The 26840-nt window shown below is 44.0% G+C and overlaps 1 protein-coding gene across 3 annotated transcripts; it reads right to left on the bottom strand.

Annotated features, from left to right (window-relative positions):
• Window positions 1-511: 511 nt before the first annotated feature.
• Window positions 512-24974, bottom strand: kank2 (KN motif and ankyrin repeat domains 2). 3 transcript variants are annotated; one of them, XM_037535405.1, is made up of 13 exons: window positions 24876-24974; window positions 16387-16499; window positions 9494-9566; window positions 7550-8944; window positions 7205-7423; window positions 6091-6196; window positions 5195-5959; window positions 5007-5094; window positions 4167-4386; window positions 3720-3862; window positions 3009-3209; window positions 2811-2909; window positions 512-2691 (listed from the first exon to the last, which is right to left on the bottom strand). In XM_037535405.1, exons 3-13 carry the CDS (start codon window positions 9528-9530, stop codon window positions 2635-2637), a joined length of 3330 nt encoding a protein of 1109 aa, XP_037391302.1. In that variant the 5' UTR covers window positions 9531-9566; window positions 16387-16499; window positions 24876-24974; the 3' UTR covers window positions 512-2634. The 3 variants fall into 3 exon arrangements, with proteins under 3 accessions (XP_037391302.1, XP_017579656.1, XP_037391303.1); XM_017724167.2 differs by lacking the exon at window positions 24876-24974 and adding an exon at window positions 24183-24265; XM_037535406.1 differs by lacking the exon at window positions 24876-24974 and adding an exon at window positions 19380-19494.
• Between the last annotated feature and the right edge of the window lie 1866 nt (window positions 24975-26840).

Consider the following 26840-nt stretch of genomic DNA (forward strand, 5'->3'; position numbering starts at 1 on the left):
ATTCATCTCTAAAATAAACCAATTAAAGCTCATTGCTCTCTGAAACTGCCTTGCGATGCTCTGGCGACCTGTCCAGGGTGTATCCTGCCTTCCGCCTGGTGACTGCTGGGATAGACACCAGCACTCCCTGCGACCCTGGGGAGAAGCGGCTTAGAAAATGTGTGTGTGTGTGTGTGTGTGTGTGTGTGTGTGTGTGTGTGTGTGTGTGTGTGCTCTCTGAAACATCATGTAAACCTGCCCTGAACTGATGAGTTGGATCAGTGTGTTGAGCAGGAAAGTCACCAAACACTGCAGAAATGCTGGCCTCCATGATCAGAGTTCCCCACTACTGATTTAAATAATTGCAGCGTTTAAGTATGAAAATGTAATTGAAGCTGGTCTCGTTGCGCCCCCTGGCGACTGACAAAAACACTCAAGAAAGCCCAAAAACGCCAGCTTAACGTTGGTCCACAGCACCCCCTGGCGTCCACAGAAGTACCACACTGCACACATTTCAGAACATACAGCCATGCATGACCCAAGTCTATAAGGTCTAAATTTATTTCTTCAAAAACGAGGAAAACAAAACATTACAAAGTGTGGATTTTTTTTTGTATGGGTACATGATGCTAATTAAAAGGGCAAATGTGCCAAAAGATATACAGAATTTGTGAACAGATATTACAAATATAAAGATATACAGAGAGAGTTAAATAAAACAAATATAAAAGATTATAAAAACCAATTAGCTCCGAAACAGGTGATAAGAAAGCATGTGTAAAAACCATGATTAAAAATCTAGTTACCCATCAAATTACACAATGATTGCAATTCAAACAGTTAATAACCTGTGTGGATAAAAGCTAAAAGAACTTGTATAGTCATTTACTTAAAACCTTTGGGAATGACATATATTATTCATATTTCAGAAAGCATCTTATTCAAGACATTTTTCTTAGATAGTTCTGAGCCTTTTTTTTTCCACACTTTCTAGACCCACACAACAGCAACTGGTTGAGAAGCACAGTACAGTGCCCACTTCAGCATCAAGGAACACTAGCTCCACCCACAGTCCATCCCAGCCTCAGCAAAACATCTCTACCAATCCCTTCAAAGTCATGTGGAACCTCACTACTTTTTAAACATCTCTGACAACATGTGCGATCCTCACTGTGCAGACACTCTCAAGTGAAATGCCAACATGGATTTGGAAAGTTCAGTCCAACTATTTGCTATTTTGTCTTTGGAGAGCCCACATCATCTATAATTACAAACAAGTCATTTCTACAGTCTAGCATACACATTCTAAAAGGCTGTATCCTTCACGGTCAGAGGCAAAACCATAGTCCACACACTGAAGCTACACGAGTCGGGGAAGAATCAGCAGCTGCAACTCTATCTAGTACGGTGACAATAATCAATATACGTGGAGAGCAGGTAATATTGCTGTTAGTCTGCACAAAAACAAGCTAAGGCAAATCCTTTTTGACACACTGCTGTACAGGTGTAGACGTTATAAACTGTAACCAAATAGTAAAAAGATCACAATATTATCATTATTAAACTTTTGAACTGACAACTTTCCCCTGTGAATCAGTCATACAGGACCCAGCATTGATCTATGGACTTGTGTAAAAGACATCTATCAAAACAATACTTTTAAAAACGGCTGGTCAGAATATTCTCATGTGCATAACTTAGCACGCCTTATCAAAGACTTTATTTGTTGTAAAAAGTCAATAAAAAACAGTGTTTGGCTAGAGGAAGGGTTCTTAACCTGGGGGTCAGGACCCCCTTAGGGGTTGTGATGTGGTTCAGGGGGATAAGAGAGTTGTGCATACACTCTCTGCCGAATGGCTCCACCCACAGGCCATGGAAGACAGGTTATGAAGGATTATACATTTCTATTAGCTAAGCTGGGACTTCAGCACCAGGCAAAAGATTTGTGGTTTGTGGTGTTTGTGGGGTAAGCAATTAGACTTACATTTGGTTATTCTACTGTAATTTCTATCATTTGTATACTGGGATGTATACTGGGACAGAAAAAGGTTGCACTGTGAAAAAGGTTAAGAACCCCTGGGCCAGAGCACCATGGCTTCAATACGTATAGTACGTTCTGAATAGTGAATAATTGTAGCATTTAAATTTATAAATAGAATATGGCTAATTCACTAATCATGGAGGTAAAGTTACTAACCTAATATTTTTCCACCCCATCAAGACAAAGGCAACGCTGCTGCATAAAGTATATTAATAGACAGATTATTTAATTGATTTTCTACTGTATGTGGGATCAAATACGCTAACCAGCAAATCAATGCAACAAAAGTAAATTTGTTTAAAAAAATCATGGGATAGGAAGCCTGGTGTGGGTTTTCTGTTCTATGATGGAATGAGCAGGTGAAAAAGTACCGCTAAAACACCACCGAAAATATATTTGAATGACACCAAGTGCTAACATCTTGGAAGGGTGCACACATACATTTCAAAATCACCCAAATATAGTCACACAGGGCAAATGTATACAGAAGTAAGATGTGCCTGTGCCTGCAAAATCTCTCAGACAAATCACAAACAAATCTCTCTCACATATACACATGGTAGAGGCCAGGAACTTGGTGGAAAAGGAAGTATTGGCCTATCTGTTTTATTCCTTCACTTCATTTCGGATGAAGTCGGTGGGGATCCCAAAATTGGAGACTTTGGAGACACCTGAGAGCATTGGAAACAAAGTATAGTCACAGGAAAGAACACAGCATGATCATATGTGTGTGTGTGTGTGTGTGTGTGTGTGTGTGTGTGTGTGTGTGTGTGTGTGTAACTTCACTCACAGGGGACGGCGGCTTGGCAAAATTGAGATGGGCATACAGAAGCACGGCAATGTCATTCTGACTGGCCTCCAGTGCTATGGAGAGAGCAGTGCTGCCATCCTGAAGGAACAAAGTAGGATGATGAAGATACTTTGGATGCAGGGATCGTTATGATTACATCAAATCTTAATGAAAGGTGAATTATATACTTCCACTCACATTGTCTGTGAGAGTGGCATCACAGCCTGGCACAGACAGCAGCTGTCGCACAATGTCCACATGGCCGTGCTCACAGGCGCACATGAGAGCTGTGGAGCCGTCATCATCCTGCAAGTTGACCTGAGCTCCACAGGACAGCAGGGCCCTGACCATGTCCCCTCGGCCATGACTAACTGCTAGCATCAGAGCTGTCTGCCCTGCCTATAACACAAACAAATGCACTAATGTCAGTCTTATCTACAGACCATGTGATGATTTACTTGAAGTATAGTACTGTGCAAAAGTCAGAAACTTCATTTATTTAATTTCTTGCCATAATAGCCATTAAGTTCATTCATTTTTCAGCATCAGGAAAAAGCAGAAAACACATTTTTAACAGAAAATAACCAAGAAGCCTCAACAAATACAAGTAATATCAGCAGTTTCAGTACTTAGTGCATCTACACTTAGCATTTATTACAGCTTCTATTATTTTCATGAGATGTGCTTTTTGTTTTTCAAAGAAATCTGCAAGGATATTTTTCCACTGCGCCAAAATTCAGTGGTCTCTGACTTCTGCATAGGACTTCGCATTATTAATGTCCTAAGAAAACTTTGTATCTCAGTTTTTCATAGGCTATACTGAACTTTTAAAATCACAGTTTAAAATAAACATAGCTGGCAAGGTGTGGACTGAATTGAACTACACTGTTTGACCAGTAGAGGGCACACCTGGCTGGCCTTGGCATTGACGTCTCCTGTGCGGAGCAGCTGCAGTACAGTCTGAAGGTCGCTGTCAGAGTGGAAGGCAGCCAGAGCTGTCAGCATGATAGCAGTGTATCCAGCCTTGTTCTGCTTGTCCGCGTTACAGAGACCTGCACAAGGCAAACACATACCTGTCACATGCCGAACAAGGGCATCGCTGTCTCCCTGGTACACTTACAGAATACTGACGGAGTCACGACTGTCTGTTTGATAGCTCTGGTCACGACACAACACAGTCTGGGGGTTTCCCTGCTTTAACACATCTTATTAAGTGTGTCAGCTAATTGTCATGGCCTTGCTAAGATTAATCAGGTGGGTTGGAACCCTACACAGAGTTAAAACTACCAAAAACGGAGCTTCTATGGCTTTCCTTATTAATAATATTTGTAAACATTCTCCACCACAAGAACTAACCTGTGTCCAGCAGCAGTTTGACCACAGGGAAGTTGGAGTGTGAGACAGTGTAGTGCAGTGCTGTGTTTCCATTGCCGTCTGCCATGTTGACCACAAACTCTAGTAGCTGGAGTGAGATGGAGGCAAAGGCATCCATGTAGGCCCGGACTGCTGCTGTATCCGCTGATTTGTGGCATGAAACTCGCAGCCACTCCTGCAGCACTGTAGTGTAGGCTGTCCTCTAGGAAGAGAACATAAGCACAAGGCTTTAAACAAATGCTACTGGTGCAAGGTTGTAAATGGGTCGCTGCGAAAGGAGGATGAGATGAAATGGCATTTGACTCATTTCTCAAAACTCTACGTAATTTTTTTTTTTATAGCGAAACTGCATATAGTTGTTTTACCCTGCCTATAATTGTCTCAGCCGGTGCTTGCCATGATAATGACTGTCAGCACGCTGTGTGTTTGGAAAATGAAAGCAACCAAGAAACTCTACAATCAATAAAGAAAGTGGTGGCTTGCATTTGGATATCTAGTCTACTCACTACAATTATTATTATTATTTAATGATTTGTGTGTTTGTGGTAAAAAATATCTGTTAGTAAGCTTAATTAATAATGTCAACAATAACTTAACCAAGCTTACTAGTTAATGTGAATCAAATGTAAGGTAAAGGAGCTACTGAGCTAATATTATAAGCTAAACTTATCTAAGGTAAAATTTAACTTAAATGATTACATTTTTATTATGTAACTTTAATAATTTAAATTTAATTTAATTTACAAAATATATATATATATATATATATATATATATATATATATATATATATATATATATATTATACCGGTTTATACATACCGCCGCCTGCTGGCTGAAGGCATTTGGTTCAGCAAGTGCTTTCTGCAAGGTGTGAAGGGCTGCCATGAGGCCCTCACTCAATTCCCCTCTGAAACCAAACAGGTAAAGACTTTCTTAGCACATCATTCAGAGAATACCCAGCACTCATGTATTTGTAAATATCAAAATAATTATAATTGGCACCACACCTGCTTTCCTGTTTGGTTGCATTTGAGGAGGTATTTGTAGTTGGAGTGCTGGCTGGAGATGGGACCGTGTCCTCTTGTGCAGAAGTATCTGAAACCTTTGATTTGAGGGGTCCCTGCTTTGGAGTAAGGTCAGTGGTTTGTGACTGGCTGGCATTTGACTGAGAGGAGCCAAAGGTATAGGATAAAGTAGTGGGCTGCTGAGAGGTCAGTCTTGAGGCCTCTGATTGGGTAGAATTCTGCTGAGAACTGGAGTCAGTGGTTTTGGTTTGGTTAACAGTTTGTTCCAACACCATGCAGGTGGCAGATGACTGGATGTAGCTTTGCTCAGGGGAAGTGACAGTGCTTTGGGAGGTATGCTGCTGAGTAGGACTTGTCTCTGCTAATTGGCTGACTCTGTCCTGAGGAGTCATGGCAGTGGTAGATGATTGGCTTGCACAGTGCTGTTTATCAGTATCTGAGGCTGGTGACTGGATAACCTGTTGCCATGCAGCAGTATCTAAGGCTGGTGACTGGTTGGGGCTCTGCAGAGTGGAAGCCTCGTTGACTAAAGGTGGGACAGTGCTGTGCTGAGGTGCAGGGCCAGCTTCTGTCTCTATTGATTTGGGGAACTCAGAGGCAGAGACAGCAGGGCTGGTGACAGAGGCTGCCTGAGGCTGTTGAGCTGCAGATTCTGGTAGCTTTTCTGTGGCCTCATGATATTCACTTGCATCACTCTCGTCCTCTGAACTCTCAGAACTGCTTTCCTCTGTTGACGTGGACTCGTACCTGCAGTGCATGTCACCGATGTTACTTAGTGGTTTTACAAAGAGTTACTGACTACAAGCAGTTTTGTAGGAAAAGTCTAGTATGCATTAAGTACATGCAGAAAATGACAATGCAATACAAATCCTTTTTACCCTCCATTAACTCCTATGAACTGCAGATTCTTCTTGGTTGAGGGAGAGCCTGGTTCTTTTTCTGCCTTCCGCTTCATTATGGATCTCAAGCTGGACTGAGGGGAGGCTTTAGTAGAAACAGAGATGCTTAACATTAAAGTTTAAAATCTTCAGAGGACCTAGTCGACTGTATCTATGTCTGCACATAAAAGTTAAAATAATGGTGAAAAAGACATTTTTCACTAACCCCAGACGCAGTTGGCAAGCCAAGTTGTCCAAATTTTGCTTCTGAGGTTTAGCATTGGAGCAGTAAAGTCTAACATTGCTAACAAACATTAGAAATCAAATCCTTTCTGTAAATACATGATTACAACCTCTCTTAACCCACCTTAACTATATCTAGGACTTCATTAAGATAACACAGACTTGTCAACATGGTTTTGGACACAGTGTGACTTCCTGTGAGCTATTAAAATAAATAAAACTTTACAGTGTAGCTAAACCCAGCAGATAGCCATAGATAGCCAACAGGTGTTGTGCTGAATTTTGTTTTGTTTAATTTTGTGCTGCAAAATTCAAAAGTCACTTCACACGCATCATGTGGACATATGGATGCCAGATTAGATTTGCAAATCGTTTCTGTATTTAAACATTTACTTCAGTTTTAAAAAATCAAGATAAACAGTTATTTATTAAAACTGAAATTAAATTAATGTAATCCACATGTCTGCATGACATGTGAAGGGAAGTCAGAATTCGGCACAACACCTGTTGTCTACAATGGGACCTGCAGCATTCTGTTACACAGTAATGTTTAGTTCATTTTTATAGCTCACAGTAAATCATACTATGTCCTAATCCACATCAACAGCTTTACTGAAGGCCTGGCTGTGGTTCGAGAGTGTTTTGCACAGATTTTACCCAAATATTTGGGTGTGTATTGGCATCTAACAACAAAGTTAAAGCCACAGCTCTAGCCCTAAATGAAAGAAGAAAAATTTGGGCAGTAAACGTGTCTTAGCTGATCAACTACCTCTGGGATAAATGGAAAATTGTGTAAATCAGATTTTATAGTGAACCATTCCTTTAATATCAAATTGACAAATACCAAAAAGTTATAAATAGAAGGAGATACCTGGTTTGGTTGTATCTTCATGTGACTGGATGACTTCTGTGGCTGGCTGCTGGTGTGCCTCTCCTTCCTTCAGCCTCAGGCAAAGGGGAGCCACTTGATTGCACTTTGTCTCCACAGCAATAGCAGGGCTGGTGACGGGCACTGACATGGACACTTCGCTTCTCAAAATGTCTCGTACCTGCTTGGAGCTTATTGCAATTGGCAGCTCTCTTGGTGATTCTGTGAAAAGTAGGAGGGAGAAACAAACACAGAAAACTTCAGCTTTCAGATTTATGGCTACCTTACTTCAAAATTGACTGGTAAACAGTGGGAAAAGGGTTTGGGGTGAGTCTGTTGCAATACTACCTTCTGCAACTAGCGGTTCAGCATGTCCTCTGTGAGGCCCCCCCTCCAGAAGGGCTGCAGAGAGAGGTCTTGTGGGGGAACTGCAGTCTTGAGCCCTCAACAGAGTGCCAACTCCCACCACTGTGGGCTGCTCCAGTGTGTACACCTGGATTCCTACTGTCCTCTGCTGCTTCTGCTGGTCCTGTTGGGTGAAGCTGACCACTGTGTGAAGGCCAGCCCCAACCCGGCCCTGCTGCTGCTCCTGCCAACCCAGGCTGGTAGCCCTAACAGCACGGTCAGCCTGTGGGGGTCCTGCCAGCCTTTCCCTCTCCTTCTGGGCTGACTCCACCTTCTTTTGGGCACTCTGCAGCTCTTGCACTGTCCTCTTCAGTTGTACCTCTAGCTGTTCCACCTTGGTCTTCAGAGCTGCTGTTTCTGGCAGCAAGCCCAAGTCTTCCTCACACACACCTACTCCCACCTGACGGGTGCCTTTATTCTCCTCAACATCAGGACCCACACCAATGGTGCGAACTTCCTTCCTGTTCCCAGGCCGTGCACCACCCACAATCACTGTGTCTTCAATCTCACAGCCTGAGTCCTGGCGTGAGCCATCAGGTGCGGTTGGCGACAGTCCTGCTTCTGCCTTGGTGGTTCCAGCCCCAACATCTTCCTCAGGGATGTCGATGTAGAGCTCCCGTGGTCGACCCCGACCCACGCCCAGGAATTTCTGGCTCTTGAGCTGCACACTGAGCTGCCTCTTCTCCTCCTGCAGCACAGAAATCTTCACCTGCAGCACAGGGATGGTCTTCACTTGCTCCTCTAGGTCACGTATCTTCCTCAGAGCCAGGGCCATTTGCTCACGAACATGCTGCAAGTGGGCCGGGGTAGGGGACACGGGCGTGGAAAGGCCTGAGCTGGCCGGTGTGTACGAACCACCACCTGCCTGGGCCCGGTTGAAGCTGTGGGCGCTAGAAATCGAAGTGTTAGAGCCGGCTACACTGCTATGCATGCTGCCTAGGTTGGAGAAGCGCCGTGCATCTTTCTCCTCCTCCAGCTTGCGCCGGGCATCAAGCAAGGTCTTTTCCACACGGGCTGTGCCGAAGCCAGGCCGTTGAGAGGTGTGGTAGCCTGGGGCACAGTAAGAGTATGATGAGTGGCGGCTGTCCACACTGGCATTGGAGCACAGGGACTCGGTTGAGGTCCACCATGAGCCAGTGTAGCCATATCCGCGGGGCAGGGAGCCATATCGTGGCCGGCGCTGCACAGGCACCTTCTTTATGGTGTTACCCTTCTCAATGTCATTAACATATTTGAGGAAGTCCAGATCCAGACGGTAACCATAGGGGGTCTCTACTGAGTAAGGAGCCTCTGAGTCCTTTGCGTGCAGAGAAGTTGGAGCTGGAGGGTTAATCTTTCCTGCAGAGAGGGGAAATCAACTTTAAACTGGAGGAAATCTCAGTCTAATCTCTGAGTCAGACTACAGAGGACAGCACTTACTGCAGGCAATATGCAGCTAAAGAATTTGCTGCAGTAGTTACTTAGCATCTCCTAATGGAAATAAAGTTGGGAAGGAGGTCTAAGCCTAATCCTCTTGGTAAACAGATGTACCCATTAGCAGACTTTGTAGGAAAACAATAAATGCTAGTCCTCAAATAAAATCACTGTAATCACAAGGGGTAATGACACATAAGGAACCTTAGACATTTGAGGTATTTTAAATAATTTATTTATTATTTCCATTAGTGTTTAAAATTCCATTTTTGCTTTTTAAAGCCTGTCATCGGGCATACATTGAGCTTGTTAATTTTTTTGTTGCTCTTAGAGGATTATTCTTCTACCCAGACTGCATCTATGTGACAAAGGTCCTAAAGAAGAGCTATCCAAATTAAATTTGAACAATATGAACATGTTTATGCTTGCTTTGTCAAAAGTAGTATATACAAGACATCTACAGTATAAATGTACCTGGGAAGCTGGTGTCCATATGCAGCACTTGAGCCATTATTTCAACCTCTTGTCACTTCATCACATTCAAAACCTAAAGAAGGTCAGAGAGAACGAATGAGAGAGGGATTACTGCATAAAAGTTGTCAATCACCGTCCATGCAGAGACATCCAAGTGAAGCTGCACACACATGCAGACGCACACAAACAGCCATAATCCCGAGTGAAACTCTGCTCATTGTGTCAGAGGTACAGGAGGAAGCCTGTCCAGCCTCTTCAGACCCTGTGTTATAAAGCATATTAGGTGTTTGTGCTGGTTTTACAACAGTTGTAATTCATAAGCACTTCTCTGAGACTCTTCTCTGGTTCCCAGTCTCTCTCTACTGCTAGAGCCTGACTGTTCGTTTTCTGTTTGTTTCTGGTTCTCATGCTTGGAGGGAAGAGAATGGAAAGAAAAGTTTTGTTGGCAGCTACAGTAACTCGTGGAGAAATGGCTTCTAGTTTCAACCTTATTAGGAATCATTTGCTCTCACTGTGGTACTCCATATGGAGGTGCTGGAAGACACACACTCACACACACACACTTCATTTCTCTCCCATATTTTTCCATGCCTTCCACCTCTCTCCATCTCCTTTTCTCTTTCCCCCACCTCCCTTTATTCCCTTCCCCCCTCTCTCCTTCTCTCTTTCTCTGCAGTCAGCTGACGATCAGGAGATTGCAGCTGACCGCGGTCTCCTCTTCCTCCTTCCTGTCTCTCAGTGGCATACCCCAACTCCAGCAGAGAAAGCCTGTTCCACCTATAAATCAGATGGGCCAAACAAAACAGCTACTGCCTCCACGAATGGGCGCCTATATTCCTGCACTGATATTAGCCCCTAACGTAGCATAATGTTTCAGGCAGCAACACTCTCCTGCTGGCTTTGGCCTGTGCTCCCCCTTCGTTGCAAAAATGGTTTTTGGAGTTAGAGAGCCTCCTTGCCAAAGATTAACTTTCTAGGTCATTAGTGTGTGGGTTTTTTTTTTTTTGGGGGGGGGGGGGGGGGGGGGGGATTATACACTTTAGTCATCTCTCATTTGGCTGTGCTACAGGCTATGTATGCTCCTAGCATAAACTGGGTGGCAAGTTGAAAACTTTTGGCTCTGACTTCACAGGAATTTGAGAACACTTTGTCCATCGGGCTGAGGTCAGGCATGGTTCAGTTTTCTATTCCCCCAAACAACGGGGCCTCGCTTTCTACTTTGTGCAGAAAAAAAAAAAAAAAACACTTTTCCCCTCTGCCTAATCTCATGACCCTCCAAGACTGTTTAGATTCTTGCCTACTTTGGGGGGGAACTAGGCCGCTTGGAAACACTGACAAAACTGACTTGTTTTTTTTTTGTGTGTGTGTGTGTGTGTGTGTGTGTGTGTCCTTTTTAGTCAACAAAAAGGTCTTTTTCTCTCTTTCCCTTTCCCACTATCTGCTCACTTCTATTCTTTCCCTCACTCTCATTCACCTGAAATGCAATGTGATGACCCAAGGGCACAACGAGCTGGGCGAATTTAATTACAACATTTTGTGCTGCTTAAGAAAAATGTCCTTTGATGTCTAACCACAGGTTATGTGGAAGAGTAAGCATCTTGAAAAGTATGTGTCTTGGTTTGTTTTTTCTGTGCGAGTATGTATGTTCCTGTATATACTGGACTCTGCAAAAGTCAGAGATGACCCTTCATTTAATTACCAGTCAAAACAGCCATTAACTAAGTCATTAAGTACTAAGTCATCATTTTTCAGCATCAATGAAAAACATTATATTTAGCAGAAAATTACACAGAAGCCTCAACAACTAAATATAATAGAAAAATGGTCAGTAGCCAATGTGTCCATCTTTTATCCGTATTACAGCTTCCATTCTTTTCAGGTGACTTGACTTCAGTTTTAAAATAAATCTGCAGGGATATTTTCTGAAACAGAAAGTTCAGCCTCGGAAGTTGGTTGTATTTTCTTCTCACGAGGTCTGGAATCTGGGGTGGTCAGTCCACTATTCCGAGAACAATTCAGACACAGGGAAAACATGCAAACTCCACAGAGAAGACACTATTTACCCAACCAGGGAATCGGACCCAGGCCCATCGGTCAGAAGTGGAAAAATAATGTTGAGGACTGGGCGCTGGGGTGGTCAGTTCTGAGAACACCAGTAGCTTTTTTCCATCTTCTTTATAGTGTTGTTAAGGTTTTTTTCCCCCAATCCAAAACTTTTCCAGAGAGTATCACTCAAATTATTGTATAACAACATTAAAAGTTCAAAGAGTCTTTAATCGCCGCAGCAGCGTACGTGCTGCCTTCTCTTATTTCCAAAGATTATAGAACTTATTAGTCCATAGCATTTTACTCGACATCTCAGATGTCCAGATTCAGTCTTCTAGTGCACATTTATTTATTTTCGTCTATGTCCTTTTCTCAGTAAGTTTCTTGACAGCTATACATATTTTCAGACCCATAGCACTGAGTTGCCTTTTCACAGTAAAAGAATGGACAGGCACACTTGTGGCTTTTTTCAGATTTGATGCAGTAGTGAAACTTGATTTCCTCCTCTCTCTCAAAGATGAAAGCTGGTCTACCTGGTCTTGTTTATTTGTTAGTTGTGTTACTGGTGAGTTTAGATCTCCAGTTTTGTTCTCCTGACCTTCCCCTTCTTCATGGAAGTGGATTATTTCATATCTAATCTCCTTGGAAATTTCTCCTGGGAAATAAAGCTCATATTTTACGGCTGTTTTGATTAGAAATTACATAAACCAAGAGTGGTCTCTGACTTTTGCACAGTACTGAATGTGGTGGGTACGGTTTTGTCTGGGTGTGTGTGTGAGTGTGAGAAAAAGCCAGTGGGAGGGTGGGGGACTGGCTTGACAGGGAGACAGTTGATGAGATATAATTAGAGTGTGGAGTTCAGCCACACAGCACGATAAACATCCAAGCTCTCAGTAATAGTGCCCAAACTGCCATCTCCTCTCCACGCACTTAAAAACTCTATCCCATATCTATCTCTTCTTCTTTCACTCTCTGTCCCAACCACCCAACAGAAGGTGCTCTTCGGTCTGTATTCTCTTGTAATACTCAGTATTATCTCCTTTCAGTTCTTCTCTCCATTTTTTTCTGGTGTTTTATCCAGCGTTCCAAATCCCTCCCCCCTCCAATCCTACCAGCTCTACCCCCAGAATAGAGCAGCATTGGTGCAGGAGCTTGCATGCCTATTTGTGTGTTTGTGTGTGTGGGTGTATGTGAGTGTGCGCATGTGTACCGGTGACCTTCCTCCCTGACCGTAAACAGAGTTTCATTGAGCTGACAGTGAACAGAGCCTGGTGGAGCTCCTCCTCTCCATAGGCCTTTAGTAGAACAGCTAGTTCCCCTTTCTACCCACCTCAATGCAAAAAGAGCACTACCCCAGAACCATGTTCCTCCCTCCCTCCCTCCATACCTCCCTCCCCTACATTCCAGACCAGCAGCGGTTAATATCGCCTGCCACCAGGGTCATGCAGTCAGCTTACTGAGATTAACAATCAAGAGGGAAGTGAGCCCACAAAGATGCTTAGTATTCCTCAAATGGCGATCACAACTATGTAATATCATCCTTTTCCATCATTACACAAAAAAAAAAAAATTCTCCTTCACATGACCCATTAGGTCGACATGGAGTCTAGATTGAAGAAAACAAAAAGGAAAACAGTATTCTTCTGACTGTCATACCATCAAAAGAATGTCAGTGTAAGTATAGGATATACTTGGTATAAGTATGGGGTGTACTTGGGTATACTTGGCAGCCAGCCTCCAGATGCAGAAAATAAGCCCTGTGTGGTCAGTATGTGCAATTCAAGGCTCGGCAAGGCTGACCACCTCATTTCTTACTGCTGTGAATGAAATCAATGCCTCCATTTTTAATTCTTTAAGATTTTACAACCCAAATTCCAGTGAAGTTGGGACGTTGTGTAAAACATGAATAAAAACAGAACACAATGATTTGCAAATCCTCAATATTCAATATTCTATATTCAATTCAATACATTACAAAGACAAGATGTTTAATGTTCAAACAGATAAACTTTGTTTTTTGCAAATATTCACTCAATTTGAATTTGATGCCTGCAACACGTTCCAAAGAAGTTGGGACAGGGGCGTGTTTACCACTGCATTACATCACCTTTCCTTTAACAACACTCAATAAGTGTTGGGGAACTGAAGACACTGATTGTTGAAGCTTTGTAGGTGGAATTCTTTCCCATTCTTGCTTGAGGTACAACTTCAGTTGCTCAGCAGTCCGGGGTCTCCGTTGTCGTATTTTGCGCTTCATAATGCGCCACACATTTTCAATGGGAGACCGGTGTGGACTGCAGGCAGGCCAGTCTAGTACCCGCACTCTTTTACTACGAAGCCACGCTGTTGTAACACGTGCAGAATGTGGCTTGGCATCATCTTGCTGAAATAAGCAGGACATCCCTGAAAAAGACGCTGCTTGGATGGCAGCAGATGTTGCTCCAAAACCTGTATGTACCTTTCAGCATTAATGGGGCCTTCACAGATGTGCAGGGTACCCCTGCCATGGGCACTAACACACCCCCCCACCATCAGAGATGCTGGCTTTTGAACTTTGCACTGAAAACAATCCGGACAGTCCTTTTCCTCTTTGGCCCGGAGTACACGACGTCCATGATTTCCAAAAACAATTTGAAATGTGGACTCGTCAAACCACAGGACACTTTTCCACTTTGCGTCAGTCCATCTCACCTGGATAAGCCAACCAGCTCTGTGAGGGTCATGTTTTTTTACTTCTCCACTGCATTTAACACTGTCTGGCCCGCTCTTCTGGGTAATAAGCTAACAGTGATGCAAGCAGATGCCCCCCTTGTGTCCTGGACTGCAGCACTGTGTGTCAGACAGAGTGGTCAGCAACACTGGAGTTCCACAAGGAACTGTCCTCTCTCCATTCCTCTTCAACCCACGGACTTCAGCTACTGCACAGAGACTTGCCACCTTCAGAACTTTTCTGATGACTCTGCAATAGTTGGATGTATCAGCAGGGATGATGAGGATGAGTACAGGGCAACGGTGAAGGACTTTGTCACATATCTAGGAGTGTATATTGACAATAAACTGGACTGGGCTAAGAACACTGACGCCCTCTACAGGAAGGGCCAAAGTCGTCTCTATTTTTTGAGGCGCCTGAGGTCCTTCAACACCTGCTGGACTATGCTCAGAATCTTCTATGAGTCTGTGGTGGCGAGTGCTATCCTCTATGCTGCTGCATGCTGGGGAAGCAGGCTGAGGGTGGCAGATGCCAACAGACTCAACAAACTGATCCGCAAGGCCAGTGATGCTGTGGGTGTGGAGCTGGACTCACTGACGGCCGTGTCCGAGAGGAAGACGCTGTCTAAGCTGCAGGCCATTATGGACAATGGCTCCCACCCACTCTACGACACGGTGATGAGACACGGGAGCTCATTCAGCTCAAGACTCATTCTACCTGAGTGACCACAGAGCGCCACAGGAGGTCATTCTTACCTGTGGCCATCAAACTCTATAACTCCTCCCTCAGTGTGTGAGTCACAAAACTCAATACCAAACTGTCCATATGTGCAATAACTCAGAGGGACACTAACTTAATTTAAATAGTTTAAATACTTGAACTGCTTTATACCAGATGTTTCATATTTATTATCACAATCACCGCCCCCTTACTGTATTAATAAGTACTTAAATCTCATGTACATGCTGCAAATTTCTCTATATTGTTTTAAATTATTAAAGTGTTTATTCTTTTATATAAATGGCTGCAACTGTAACAACTGCAATTTCCCCCTGGGATCAATAAAGGAATCTGAATCTGAATGAATCTCAGATGAGCTCGGGCCCAGAGAAGCCGGCAGCATTTCTGGGTGGTGTTGATATCTGGCTTTCGCTTTGCATGGCAGATTTTTAACTTGGACTTGTAGATGGAGCGACGTTTTCTGAAGTGTTCCTGAGCCCATGTGGGAATATCCGTTACAGAATGATGTGGGGTTTTAATGCAGTGCCGCCTGAGGGATCGAAGGTCACGGGCATTCAATGTTGGTTTTCTGCCTTGCCACTTACTTGCAGAGATTTCTCCAGATTCTCTGAATCTTTTGATGATTTTCTGGACGGTAGAGGATGAAATCCCTAAATTCCTTGCAATTGCATGTTGAGAAACGTTGTTCTTAAACTGCTGGACTATTTGCTCACACAGTTGTTCACAAAGTGGTGAACCTCGCCCCGTCCTTACTTGTGAACGACTGAGCCTTTCAGGGATGCTCCCTTTATACCCAATCATGACACTCACCTATTTCCAATTAACCTGTTCACCTGTGAAATGTTCCAAACAGGTGTTTTTTGAGCATTCTTCAACTCTCCCAGTCTTTTGTTGCCCCTGTCCCAACTTCTTTGGAACGTGTTGCAGGCATCAAATTCAAAATGAGTGAATATTTGCAAAAAACAATAAAGTTTATCCGTTTGAACATTAAATATCTCATCTTTGTAGTGTATTCAATTCAATATAGGTTGAAAAGGATTTGCAAATCATCGTATTCTGTTTTTATTTATGTTTTACACAACGTCCCAACTTCATTGGAATTGGGGTTGTAAATCTCATTCAACTTGTGGATTTTCCTTTTTATACCTTTTTACACTGCTTTCAAGTACCAGTGGCCCTTTACACTGTGTGAGTGTTTCATGATGAATGAACTGATATAAACAGTACATTAAAGATAAGTACTTGTTTATCATTTCAGCAAATGTTTTGTAATGACATTGATGATTTACTCCCTAATCCCAAAGAATCTCCTCCAGCCCTGGGTCAGGGCTTAGGACTGAATGGTCTGTGAGGACCATTTCAAGGGAGCTTTCTCAGTTCAGAAAATATGACTCACTGTGCAACGATGCTGTTCTCTCCACCCCAACCTCCAGGACTGTTCCTTCCCTTCTTCTCTCTGTCCCTCTCTCTCTCTCTCCCTCACTTTTTCTTGAGGGTGGCACCTCAAGCCTGCAGGAAAACAACATGAGATTTATGAGCTGAATTCAGCATTGGTGTCATAAAATAGCATGTAGAAGAATTACGAACATTGGCATATTTGTATGCACTGGCACTGAACTGGATATTCTTGGGGCCGCACCCCTTGTTTAGGTGGAATGCCCTAATCACCCGGCACCACACCAAGGACACCACACCTCATGAGTCTAGAAGCAGGAAAAAATGAGGCTTGGAGACTAAAGACCATCATCTGTGGGAGTGGCGAGCCAAACGCCCCCTTGGTGAGAAATATGTTGCTGGGCTCGGCATCCTCACTGCTTACCATCATAAACAACACACACCCTTTTTCGCACAGAACCACAACAACATGAGGCTTGGCAAGTCCCTCCAAAGTCTGGGAAAACTCTGCACAGAGACATTGAGCAATGTTTTCTCAGTTGCAATACTTCAAACGGCTCGAACTCTTGAAGCCAGAGCCAGAGGCACACAAACATGGTTGTTGGTCAAATCAACCTTCACCATAATCCTGGGCTGATCAAACAGCATGCTGTGACCGATTCTGCTTGGACAACTGAGGAGCAATCTCAAGATGCACAAGAACAGACAGAGCAGCGTACAAGGATCATTTGTTTTCCCTGATGAAAATGATGCGTTTCAAACGATTTAAAAATCCCTGGGGAATCACATTCTTCAACCACCCACTGCTTGGAAAGGCTGTGAAATGCATATTCAAATGTTGCTAATAGACCTGCTAATTCATTGCATTAGGCAACACTGTCATACGGAGAACATTGAGTTACATTGTTCCAACACTTTCGTCATGCCAGTGTCTGGACTGAGAAAGAGAGTGGGTGAGAGAGAAAGAGAGAGACAGAAACAGACCCTTATACAGGAGTGCAGTGACAGCCAAATCACAAAAGAACCATTCATTCAAGCCTGAGCTCCACAGCTGGTTCTAATATATAGTTGGGAGGAGCTGAGAGAGGGAGAGAGAGTGACAGAGAGAGAGAAAGAGAGAGCGCTACTGCCTGAACGCTCATGTAATGGTTGCATGAGAAGTCCCATTCTTTCTCTGATATGCTAAAAGAGTTTGACAGTGTCATGAAGTGAAGAGTAATCCAACCCCACCCCCAACTCCATGCATGGAATCTCCAGGAACAAGTAAACGACATCTATCACATGTACAATGTTCCTGTTTATTTGTAGTGACTTGAAAGTGTGCAAAGACTTAAATTGAAAATCCTTTTGTAAAGATATATCACACATTTTCATGAAAATTATATATATATATATATATATAAACTCAAATATCACTGTAATTATTTTCTTCAAAGATCCTGTAGTAAAGGTAATGGCTCCATATATTCACATTAATACTTTAAGAACTATTTCAATCCATATATGGTTCTTCGTATGGTCACATGGTTCTCATCGATGGAAAGACATATGTTTTTTTTAAAGAACCCTTTTAAATGGTTACATATGGCAGTGCTGATATAATAATAGCAGCTCCACTATTATTACAATTTAAAATCTTTTCTTTTTCTGTTTATAGTATTCTGTTTCAGTACTATATGGAAAGACAAAGGAGACATTTGTCTCCTGCAGCTCCTGAGCAAAACATCCCACTAATCTCACGTGTCTCCTCTTGAGTTTCAGTAGAGATTTCAATAAAGTGACACATTGTACTTAGATCTGTACAATATGTGATTGGGCAATAACACTCATCTTTATCTGCAACTGAACTTTCGTCTCTCATTTATCTCTCCTGTATTTCATGTCTCCTTTTCATCTTATGCTTTTTCCCCTAAGGAATGTTAGGAGAATCGCCATTAAGTCTCCTGAGCCTTTAAAAAGTAACTTTTGAGCAAAACTGACTTGGCACAGGCTAGTGGGGTCCGACAAAGCCACTGGCATTCTAAACGCAAAGAAAACAGTTGCAACAGGAGGGCAATGGCCACCTTCCTGTCCTCTATGCCCAAAGAATACTTTGAGACTGTCCAATGTATACGCAAACAAGGACTTCCTCTGAATGATAAAGTCCATTATAGTAACTGAGCAACGGCTCATTACAAACAAGTACATTTGGGTACAGGTCAGAAAGAGTTACAGGAAAGGGAGCTGCAGCTCCCTAAGGACCCAGAAACGAGTCGCTCACTTCCTCCTAACCTAGACTAGGAGAGGCCGAGATCAGGAGAAAGAGATACAGTAGATGTAAAGAGAGAACAAGAGGCAAGGAATGGGAGAGGAGCAGGGAAGAAGAAACTTTGAAAGCATTGGGGGGGAGTGGCAATGTGTGAGGAAAGGAAGATGAAGGAGGAGAGAGAAGAAAAAGGCAAAGTGGTAAATGCTAATGGAAACTAGAACAAAAATACCTATAGCAGGCAAGCAGAGCTACGGCCTGCTTTCAGCTTAAGAGTGCTCCCAGCGTGAGCCACTGCAAATACCAGCAACTTTACATCTCGAAGCCTACTTTGGCCATATGCTGCAAAGTAAGCACAGAAAGCCTTGATGAGGCTTTAAATGAGCTTAACTGAAGCTCAGGACTAAGGGGTGAATAATGCTGTAATCACAATGGCCCTCTCCGCATAGATTAAACAGGCTCCTCCTAAGAGATCGCAATCATTTTCTATGCATTCCTTCAACCAGCCATGGAGAAACAGACGTCTGGGAGATTACAGAGACAGGAGTCCGGGCCAGAGCAGATTGTTTAAGAAGCTTCCTGAAGGTTTTAGGTCTTTGTTATTCCATACAGTTGTGCATTAAACTTTCTTTCGCTCTCTTTTGCTGGTGGAATTGAAGATTTCAAAGTCAATGTTCCATCGATCCAACCAATGAACTAGGCTCTCTGAAATGAGAGCAGATACAAGTAAACAAATTCAATATGATTACCATAGCCAGAAGGAAGCTTGGAGTTCTGGGAATCACTCTCTGTTGGTGGTCCTCAGAAAGAGTTCTTGACATTCAGCGAAGCAAGCTATAAAAATCTTTACTTCTTACAGAACACAATTTGGCACCACAGCTCTTCTCAGAACGTGCCTATATGGGATTGGTTTGTTGAAGTCAAACATCACATGACAAGCCTGACAAATCCTCTCAGAATGACGCAGTCTTGAGCCGAGGGCTGCAAAGCCACAATGACCAATGCTCAAAGCCTCCCTCCATGAATTCAGCATGGCCTTCACTCATAACTGCATTAGGGCTGCTTTTTACATCAGGGAGTGGTATGGAGAAAAAGACACAGCATGGTGGGCCACGGCCAAAGCTTGGAGGCCGAGGAGGGGCTTCACCCTGCTCACGTTACCGCAGGGACGAGAGCAGAAGAAAACACACACCGCCCTCCTATTGGCCACTGTGCAGACCTCCGACAGGAAACAGCCTATGGGTGGGGCTCAGACGACAGGAATTGCTAAAGCAACCAAAAAGAAAAAAGAGAATTAAAGCATAATTCCTATGAGAGTGAGGGGTGGAATGAAGGGCGGTGAAAAGCTGCATGGAAGAGAGAACATTCAGAGAGATGGGCCAAGACAAAGAGCAGAACAACTTTGTGAGCTGCAAAAATGGGTGTGAAATTTTAGTGCAAAAGGTGTTGTTTAAGGCAAGAGGGGAGACTTAGGTTGAGTGACCGCACACCGAGTGGTAATGTAAACAAAAGGGGGGGTGGAGGGGTCAGGGAGGTGTCATGGAAAGAGTAGAGGCAGATTCAGTCAAAATCCAAGATAAGGCAGTTTTTACTTGGCAGTTGAGGCCCATATAGGCTAACAGACTAATACCAAACCTTTTTTTATCAACACCAACGTTTTAGTCCAATAAACATAAGCAGCATCTGTTATTACACACTCCCCTCATTAATGCCTTCGTTAAACGCTTCCAGATTAGAGAAGTGTAGCAGCCAGCAGCACAGACCCTTCACACATGCCCTGCGCATGGAAGAGACACACCTTCACTCAGGAGGCTCATGCTTGCAAAAGTTCCATCCTCTCTTTTTTCGACTAATGTCTTAAAGGGATTAGGTGAGTGTTTACTGAGGATAATGCCTTCCTGCATTCTGGTCCAGCAAATGGCAAAACAAGGTAGATAAGCAGTATAAACACATACTTAAAAGATGCGTCCCATGATTCTTAAGCCAGACCCTATTAAAATTGTTGTTTCCCATCATTCATAATCTTGCGTAGTACAATCTCTCTGATAGCTTTGGTATTTAGAAACTAAAGCTCCTCTGCAGCTTCTCTGGGCTTAAATATAGTCCAATGGAGCAACTGCTTAAGCCTTCAAAAAGCCAGATTAATCTCATTTTCAAAATGGCAAACTCAGAGTACAGTCACGTGTCCTTAGATGTTCCAAGCTTTCTGTCAGGTTTTATTCTATTAGCATTTGCATTTCTACAAATCCAGTCTCTTGGCCACATCTGTGCTGGGAATTACTCAAAACATGCTAAATGAACATAAAATATACTAAAGACACATGACTGACCTGTAGGGTTGGGCAATATGACAATATTTATCCTGATAAAGTGCATCACAATACGAGCACATTGTGGATATCAACACTGACCAAAGCATGTTTCATTACAAACAGAACACCATAAGACCTGTTACACTAGATTTAGTGCAGCTCAGTGTGTGAAACATTTAATGAAAATCATTGTACTCTGTATGGTTTTACAATATTTTCAAAAATATTGCTCTTTTTTGGCTGTTCCAACATATTAGACATCCCAAAAAATAACGACTGTGACAAATGCATTATGAACACATCTTGAAGTATTACAATTCTGTCATATTGCCCACCGGTGCTATAACATGAATGAGAGCTATCTGGCGTTTTGAATCAGTGTGAGAAGCTGTACCTGTGTGCACGATTACAAATGATGAGGTCATTAGGAATGAGAAAGCCCCCCCCCCTTCGTTTCTGACTTAAATAACTTCTATATGTGTGATGTGATTCGACACCTCTTTGTGATGGTGGTGGAAGAACCATGAACTTATTGCCCTCTTTAGTGCCAGGGTCTGTGAGAAAATGCTGAATAAACAGAAAGGTGAGCTCCTTGATTAGATCTGATCTGGCATGCTGGCTTACCTGCTTTCACTGTAGAGCAGATTAAGGTATGGTGGGCAAACAAGTGGTAGGGGACACTTTAAGAAACTCTTGTACTTTCCAATTTCAGCTGATTTCTGCTATTATATTCTATCTAAATGAGTTAAAGTAAATACTGTAAGTGGCTTAATTAAACTGTAAAAATGTTTTAGTGGGAAACTGAACAGAAGGACGATTGTTATACATGTCCTGTTATCTAAAACACAGTCTGGTATTGCCTGATGTCCCATTATACTTGAATCCACTCTATTTCTGGGTGACAAAAGACTGAGAGCACTAACGGCTATAAGTACCTCATCCTTTTGTTGGACTGTGCTCTGGAGCGGTGGTTCTGAATCCGGGTGCGGAAGCTCTGTATTTCTCACTATTTTAAAATCAATGGTGAAACTAGGATCTTATGGGCCCTAGTACAAAAATGCATGTCCCTTACAAACTTTCAATAAAAAAACAATACTTCTTGTTTAATCACTGTTATGCTTCAAACAAGCTGATGCAAAGGCAGCAAGATAATGCAGCCAGTGGCATCTATTGTTAACCTAAGTAGTTACACTAGACTGCCTATTTTAGATTTTATGATGATGCAGATCATGTTGCAGGTTGTGAAGGGTCTGTCTGTAAGCAGTTATCATGGATAAGGTGCGTTATGAATGACCGAGTGACAAACAGATATCAGGTCTGTTGGTTCAGTGTAGATGGAAGTTAAGCGGTTGTGTTGGTTGTCCATATTAATTGTGTTGGTATCTATATGACTAGCCCAATAAAGATTTTAGAGGGCCCGACTGCTGTGGGGACATGGGCTCCAATGCTCCCTTGCCCCCAGTTATTACTGCACTGTCTAACTCTTACAAAGAACAGGAGTTTGGGCGCAGAGCAGGGGCTCTCCAGGTCCAAGACTAAGAAACTCTGCTCTAACTGGCATCTGAGACATCGGCTGACAGAGACTGACGTGTCTTCGGGTTAAAGTAAATGCTAAGGGCTGTTCCATTTTAACCGCCTGCTCCATCCTACAAACGGCGTTTACTGCTCCACATTCCCAAACGCGGCCATGTGGAATGCGCACGCACGCGGGAGAGAAGCGGTTTCGGCGGAGTGACGTCACAGCCCCAGCACCTGTACAGTCTATTTCTATACCGGACGTTTCTGTAACTCAGAAAAAGGACCGCGGCACTAAACACTTGGACGCCCTTTAAAGGGGAACTCCACCCAATTTTCCACTTTCCTGCGTGATTAAATGATTAAGATGGAAACAAAGTCGTTCCGAGCGGTGGGTTTGATGTGAAGTGCTCCAGTACAGCGAAACTTTCTGAGTCAGAACTGCGCACAGAGAGTTACAACACGAAACGGTTGTGTTTGAATCCATTCTTGGTGGAGGGGTACAGGAAGGACGCGCCAAGGCAAAGAATAATCCACAGAGAAGTCACTGTTTCAGGCTGGCCATTATTTTACCACCAATGACCGGTGGCCTTGGATAGGCTAGTAAATAAACTGGCTATATTTGCCCAGTAGACATTAGGAGGGTCCGGCCACAACAACACACTAAAGAAACACTCTGAACGACTTGGTTCATATCATAACCACTGAATCGGGAGACCCTTTGAAAATGGGTGGGATGCCCCTTTAAAGTCTAAGCAGGACCGAGCAGGATGCTGGTAGTCTGACCCCGGGTGTCAGGCACATGTGTTTTAAATTAGTTAAGTAAACCAGAGACAGGCGCTTTCCCCGCTCCGCGCGCGGGGTCTGAAGTGAAACGACAGAAGTTTAGGCTGTAAACAGGCTGGTCAAAATAAAGGGTGACCCGCAGCCTGACGGTATGAGGAGCAAATCTCAGCAGTGCCTCCGGAAAGCAACGGACATTTCAGCCACTCTGCTGACCGACCGCTGCGGAGCGGGTCTGGAAGCGAGGCCGCAGCGCGATGCACATCTGGAAGTAATGAAAAGTCCGCGAAAGCGCGGTCCCACCCTGTCCCCTGAGCCCCGCACTCACTGACTGGACCCCAAAACTCGCCAACTCCACACCCCAGCACTGCAAAACCCTCCAAAACCGGGTTCTTCGCGAAACCGTGAGTCAAATTCGCAAAACTGGAAAGCGTCTCTGTCACGCCTCGGGAGCGCGCGCGATGACCGTCAACTCGGCCGAGCCACGACGCCGTTTTCACCCAGTAAACGGTGTGGAAACGCGGCTTCCTCCCACTCGTCCTTACTTTCCGATGGAGAATCGCTGAAGCGAGCGTGTGCGCGCGGTGCGTCGGTCTCTCTAACACGGGCGCCACATCCACGGGGCTTTGTGTGCGCGCTTTCCTTCAAGACGCTCTTCGTCAACCCGCCGCTCCGCTCATCCCAAAACTGACATACGAGCATTTGGCACGTTTCAAACGGCCTCTAGTTAAGCGGCACAACAAAGACGCTCAGTCCCCAGAGACGACGGCATCCCGTCACTTAAGTGGAAAGTCGGGCAAAACCCCCAACAGCACAAAGAGAGCAGCGTCTCGGACGGCGAGCACGAGAGAGCGGAGAACAGCCCCGCGGCTCTGCGCGCGTCCGCGTACATGTCTGGGAAAATGGCCTAAATGAAAAATATGAAAAGATGAAGGCGCTCACCTAGCCCCTCGCTGTCCCCTCAGACGTGTACGGCCAGCACTGACAGCGAGACAAAAACACTGCAGCCCAGTGCTGAGCCCCCTCCCTCTGCTCTTAAAGAGCCCACCGCACATCCCCGCATCCACACATCCACACAAGACCTGGGCTTATTTCACTACCCAGCATCACAATTAACATTCAGTGGCTCTCAATCACAACAAATAACCCGACTTTCACTAGAGGCAGGTTTCATTACGCCCTCTATTAAATACTGAGGGTTTCCACGTGTCGGTTACTGCTGCTCCGTCTCTCTGGGACGTGTAGAGGCGCCGAGCGGCCGTGTGGATCTCTGGCCTCCAGCTCGTCCCCGTGTTTATGAATATGGGCTACCCGAAACATTACGTCAGTTTCTCCTCACAGAAACGCGGTCAGGCTGCCATTACTGTAACCGACAGCAGCCCCCTGCGCCTCCGAGGGGGGGATTAGCCTCAGCCCGCGACCACCCTACCTATTAAAATAAGGGCGCGGGAGCATCTCGAACAAAGAAGAGCGGAGTCGCCCGTGTTCCTGAGTTAACCTCTCCCGGCTCAGCCTCGAGCTTGCGTTTTTAAACCGCCGCTAAACGCGGGGAACCTGCGCCGACGCGGAAAAGGAGGACAGACGCGGATCACGTGTGAAACATCAGAAAAAACCGGCGGCGGCGGTCAAACCAACATGGCGGGCTGACGGCGAGTCCGAGCTGTGGTCCGTGAGCCGGACAGACCTGCTGTTCCTGATCATTTCCCTTCAGATTCAGCGTCTCGCCTCCTTACCGGCTCAGCGGCGGCGGCGGCGATCAAGTCCACTCAGATTCTGTTTTTAGTGGAACGAAATCAGTTTTAACTTCATTCTTAGGAAAAAAAAAGGTTCCGTGACATCAAATAAAGATGGCATGACGTAAAAATAGCGCCCTATTCTGATGTAAAACCACGTAAAAGGTTCTTTAAGGAACCACACCATAAACCGGTTTTCCGTCAGATCTTCTACACCCTCTTCAAGGGTTCTTTAGCTAAAACAACAGTTCTCTTTAGAACCCTAACTATATAGAACTATTTCATCCTTAAGTTATTTGCGTAAAATGGTGAAATGGTTCTTCAGATTGAGGGTGCATGTGCTGTGTATGGTTCTATATAGAACCTTTTTGAAAATGGCTCTAGCACTAAAATGTCCTATCATTATGATGCCAGGCTTCTAACCGTAGAACCATTTTTGGTGCTATATATAAGCATTAGTTTACATCAGTCTGAAGAACAATTTCATCACGCAAAGAATTTTAGCATGAAGTGGTTCTGTATAGAACTTCGGTTTCTGAACAGAACAACTGGCTTTAAGAACTCTCGAAGAACCATCTTTAAGTGTGTATATCACTGCTATCGGAACAAAACCTCGTCTCTCTAAAGTGATAACTTTACCTTTAATGTAGGTCAATGGAACCAGACTTTTCCCGTCGTTTAGCCATGTCTTTGCATCAGTCTATCATGAAATTTTCACATAATGTAAAGAGCAGCACACAATTGAAATTTATTTTACACTGAAAAACAACAAAAATGGAGATACGAGGTTTTGCTCTGACAGCAGCAATACATTTCCAAAAGTATTGGTGGTATTATTACAAAGTGGAAGCGATTGGGAACGACAGCAACGAAGGGGTTGGCCACATAGAATGACAGAGCAGGGTCAGCGGACTTTCTGCAGAGTCCATCACTACAGACCTCCAAACTTCATGTGGCCTTCAGATCAGCTCAAGAACAGCGTAGAGAGCTTCATGGAATGAGCTTCCATGGTTGAGCAGCTGCATCCAAGCTTCACATCACCAAGCGCAATGCAAAGTGTCGAATGGTGTAAAGCGCCGCCACTGGACTCTAGAGCAGTGGAGACGTGTTCTCTGGAGTGACTAATCACACTTCTCTATCTGTCAATCCGATGGACGAGTCTGGGTTTGGCAGTTGCCAGGAGACGGTACTTGTCTCACTGCATTGTGTCAAGTGCAAAGTTTGGTGGTGGGGGGTTTATGGTGTGGGGTTGTTTTTCAGGAGTTGTGCTTTGCCTCTTAGATCCAGTGAAAGGAGCTCTTAATGCTTCAGGAGACCAAGAGAGTTTGGACAATTTCATGCTCCCAACTTTGTGGGAACAGTTTGGGGACGGCCCCTTCCTGTTCCAACACGACTGAGCACCAGTGCGCAAAGCAGGTCCATAAAGACACAGATGAGCAAGTTTGGTGTGGAAGAACTTGACTGGCCTGCACAGAGTCCTGACCTCAACCCCATAGAACACCTTTGGGATGAATTAGAGTGGAGACTGTGAGCCAGGCCTTCTCATCCAACATCAGTGTCTGACCTCACAAATCAGGAAGAGTGGTCAAAAATTCCCATAAACACACTCCTAAACCTTGTGGAAAGCCTTCCCAGAAGAGCTGAAGCTATTATAGCTACATAGGGTGGGCCGACATCATATTAAACCCTATGGATTAAGAATGGGATCTCACTTGATTTCAAATGCCTTTGAAGGCAGACGAGCGAATACTTTTGGCAATATGGTGTATAACCACTGCCTCTCCTACAAAAAAAAAAAACCTTGAAGAACTTAATTTTTAAAAGGTGCACAACTAAAAAAGTAAACAAGTTTAAATTGGGCATAATT

Source organism: Pygocentrus nattereri, chromosome 27, assembly GCF_015220715.1.
Source record: "Pygocentrus nattereri isolate fPygNat1 chromosome 27, fPygNat1.pri, whole genome shotgun sequence".
Lineage (NCBI taxonomy): Eukaryota > Metazoa > Chordata > Actinopteri > Characiformes > Serrasalmidae > Pygocentrus > Pygocentrus nattereri.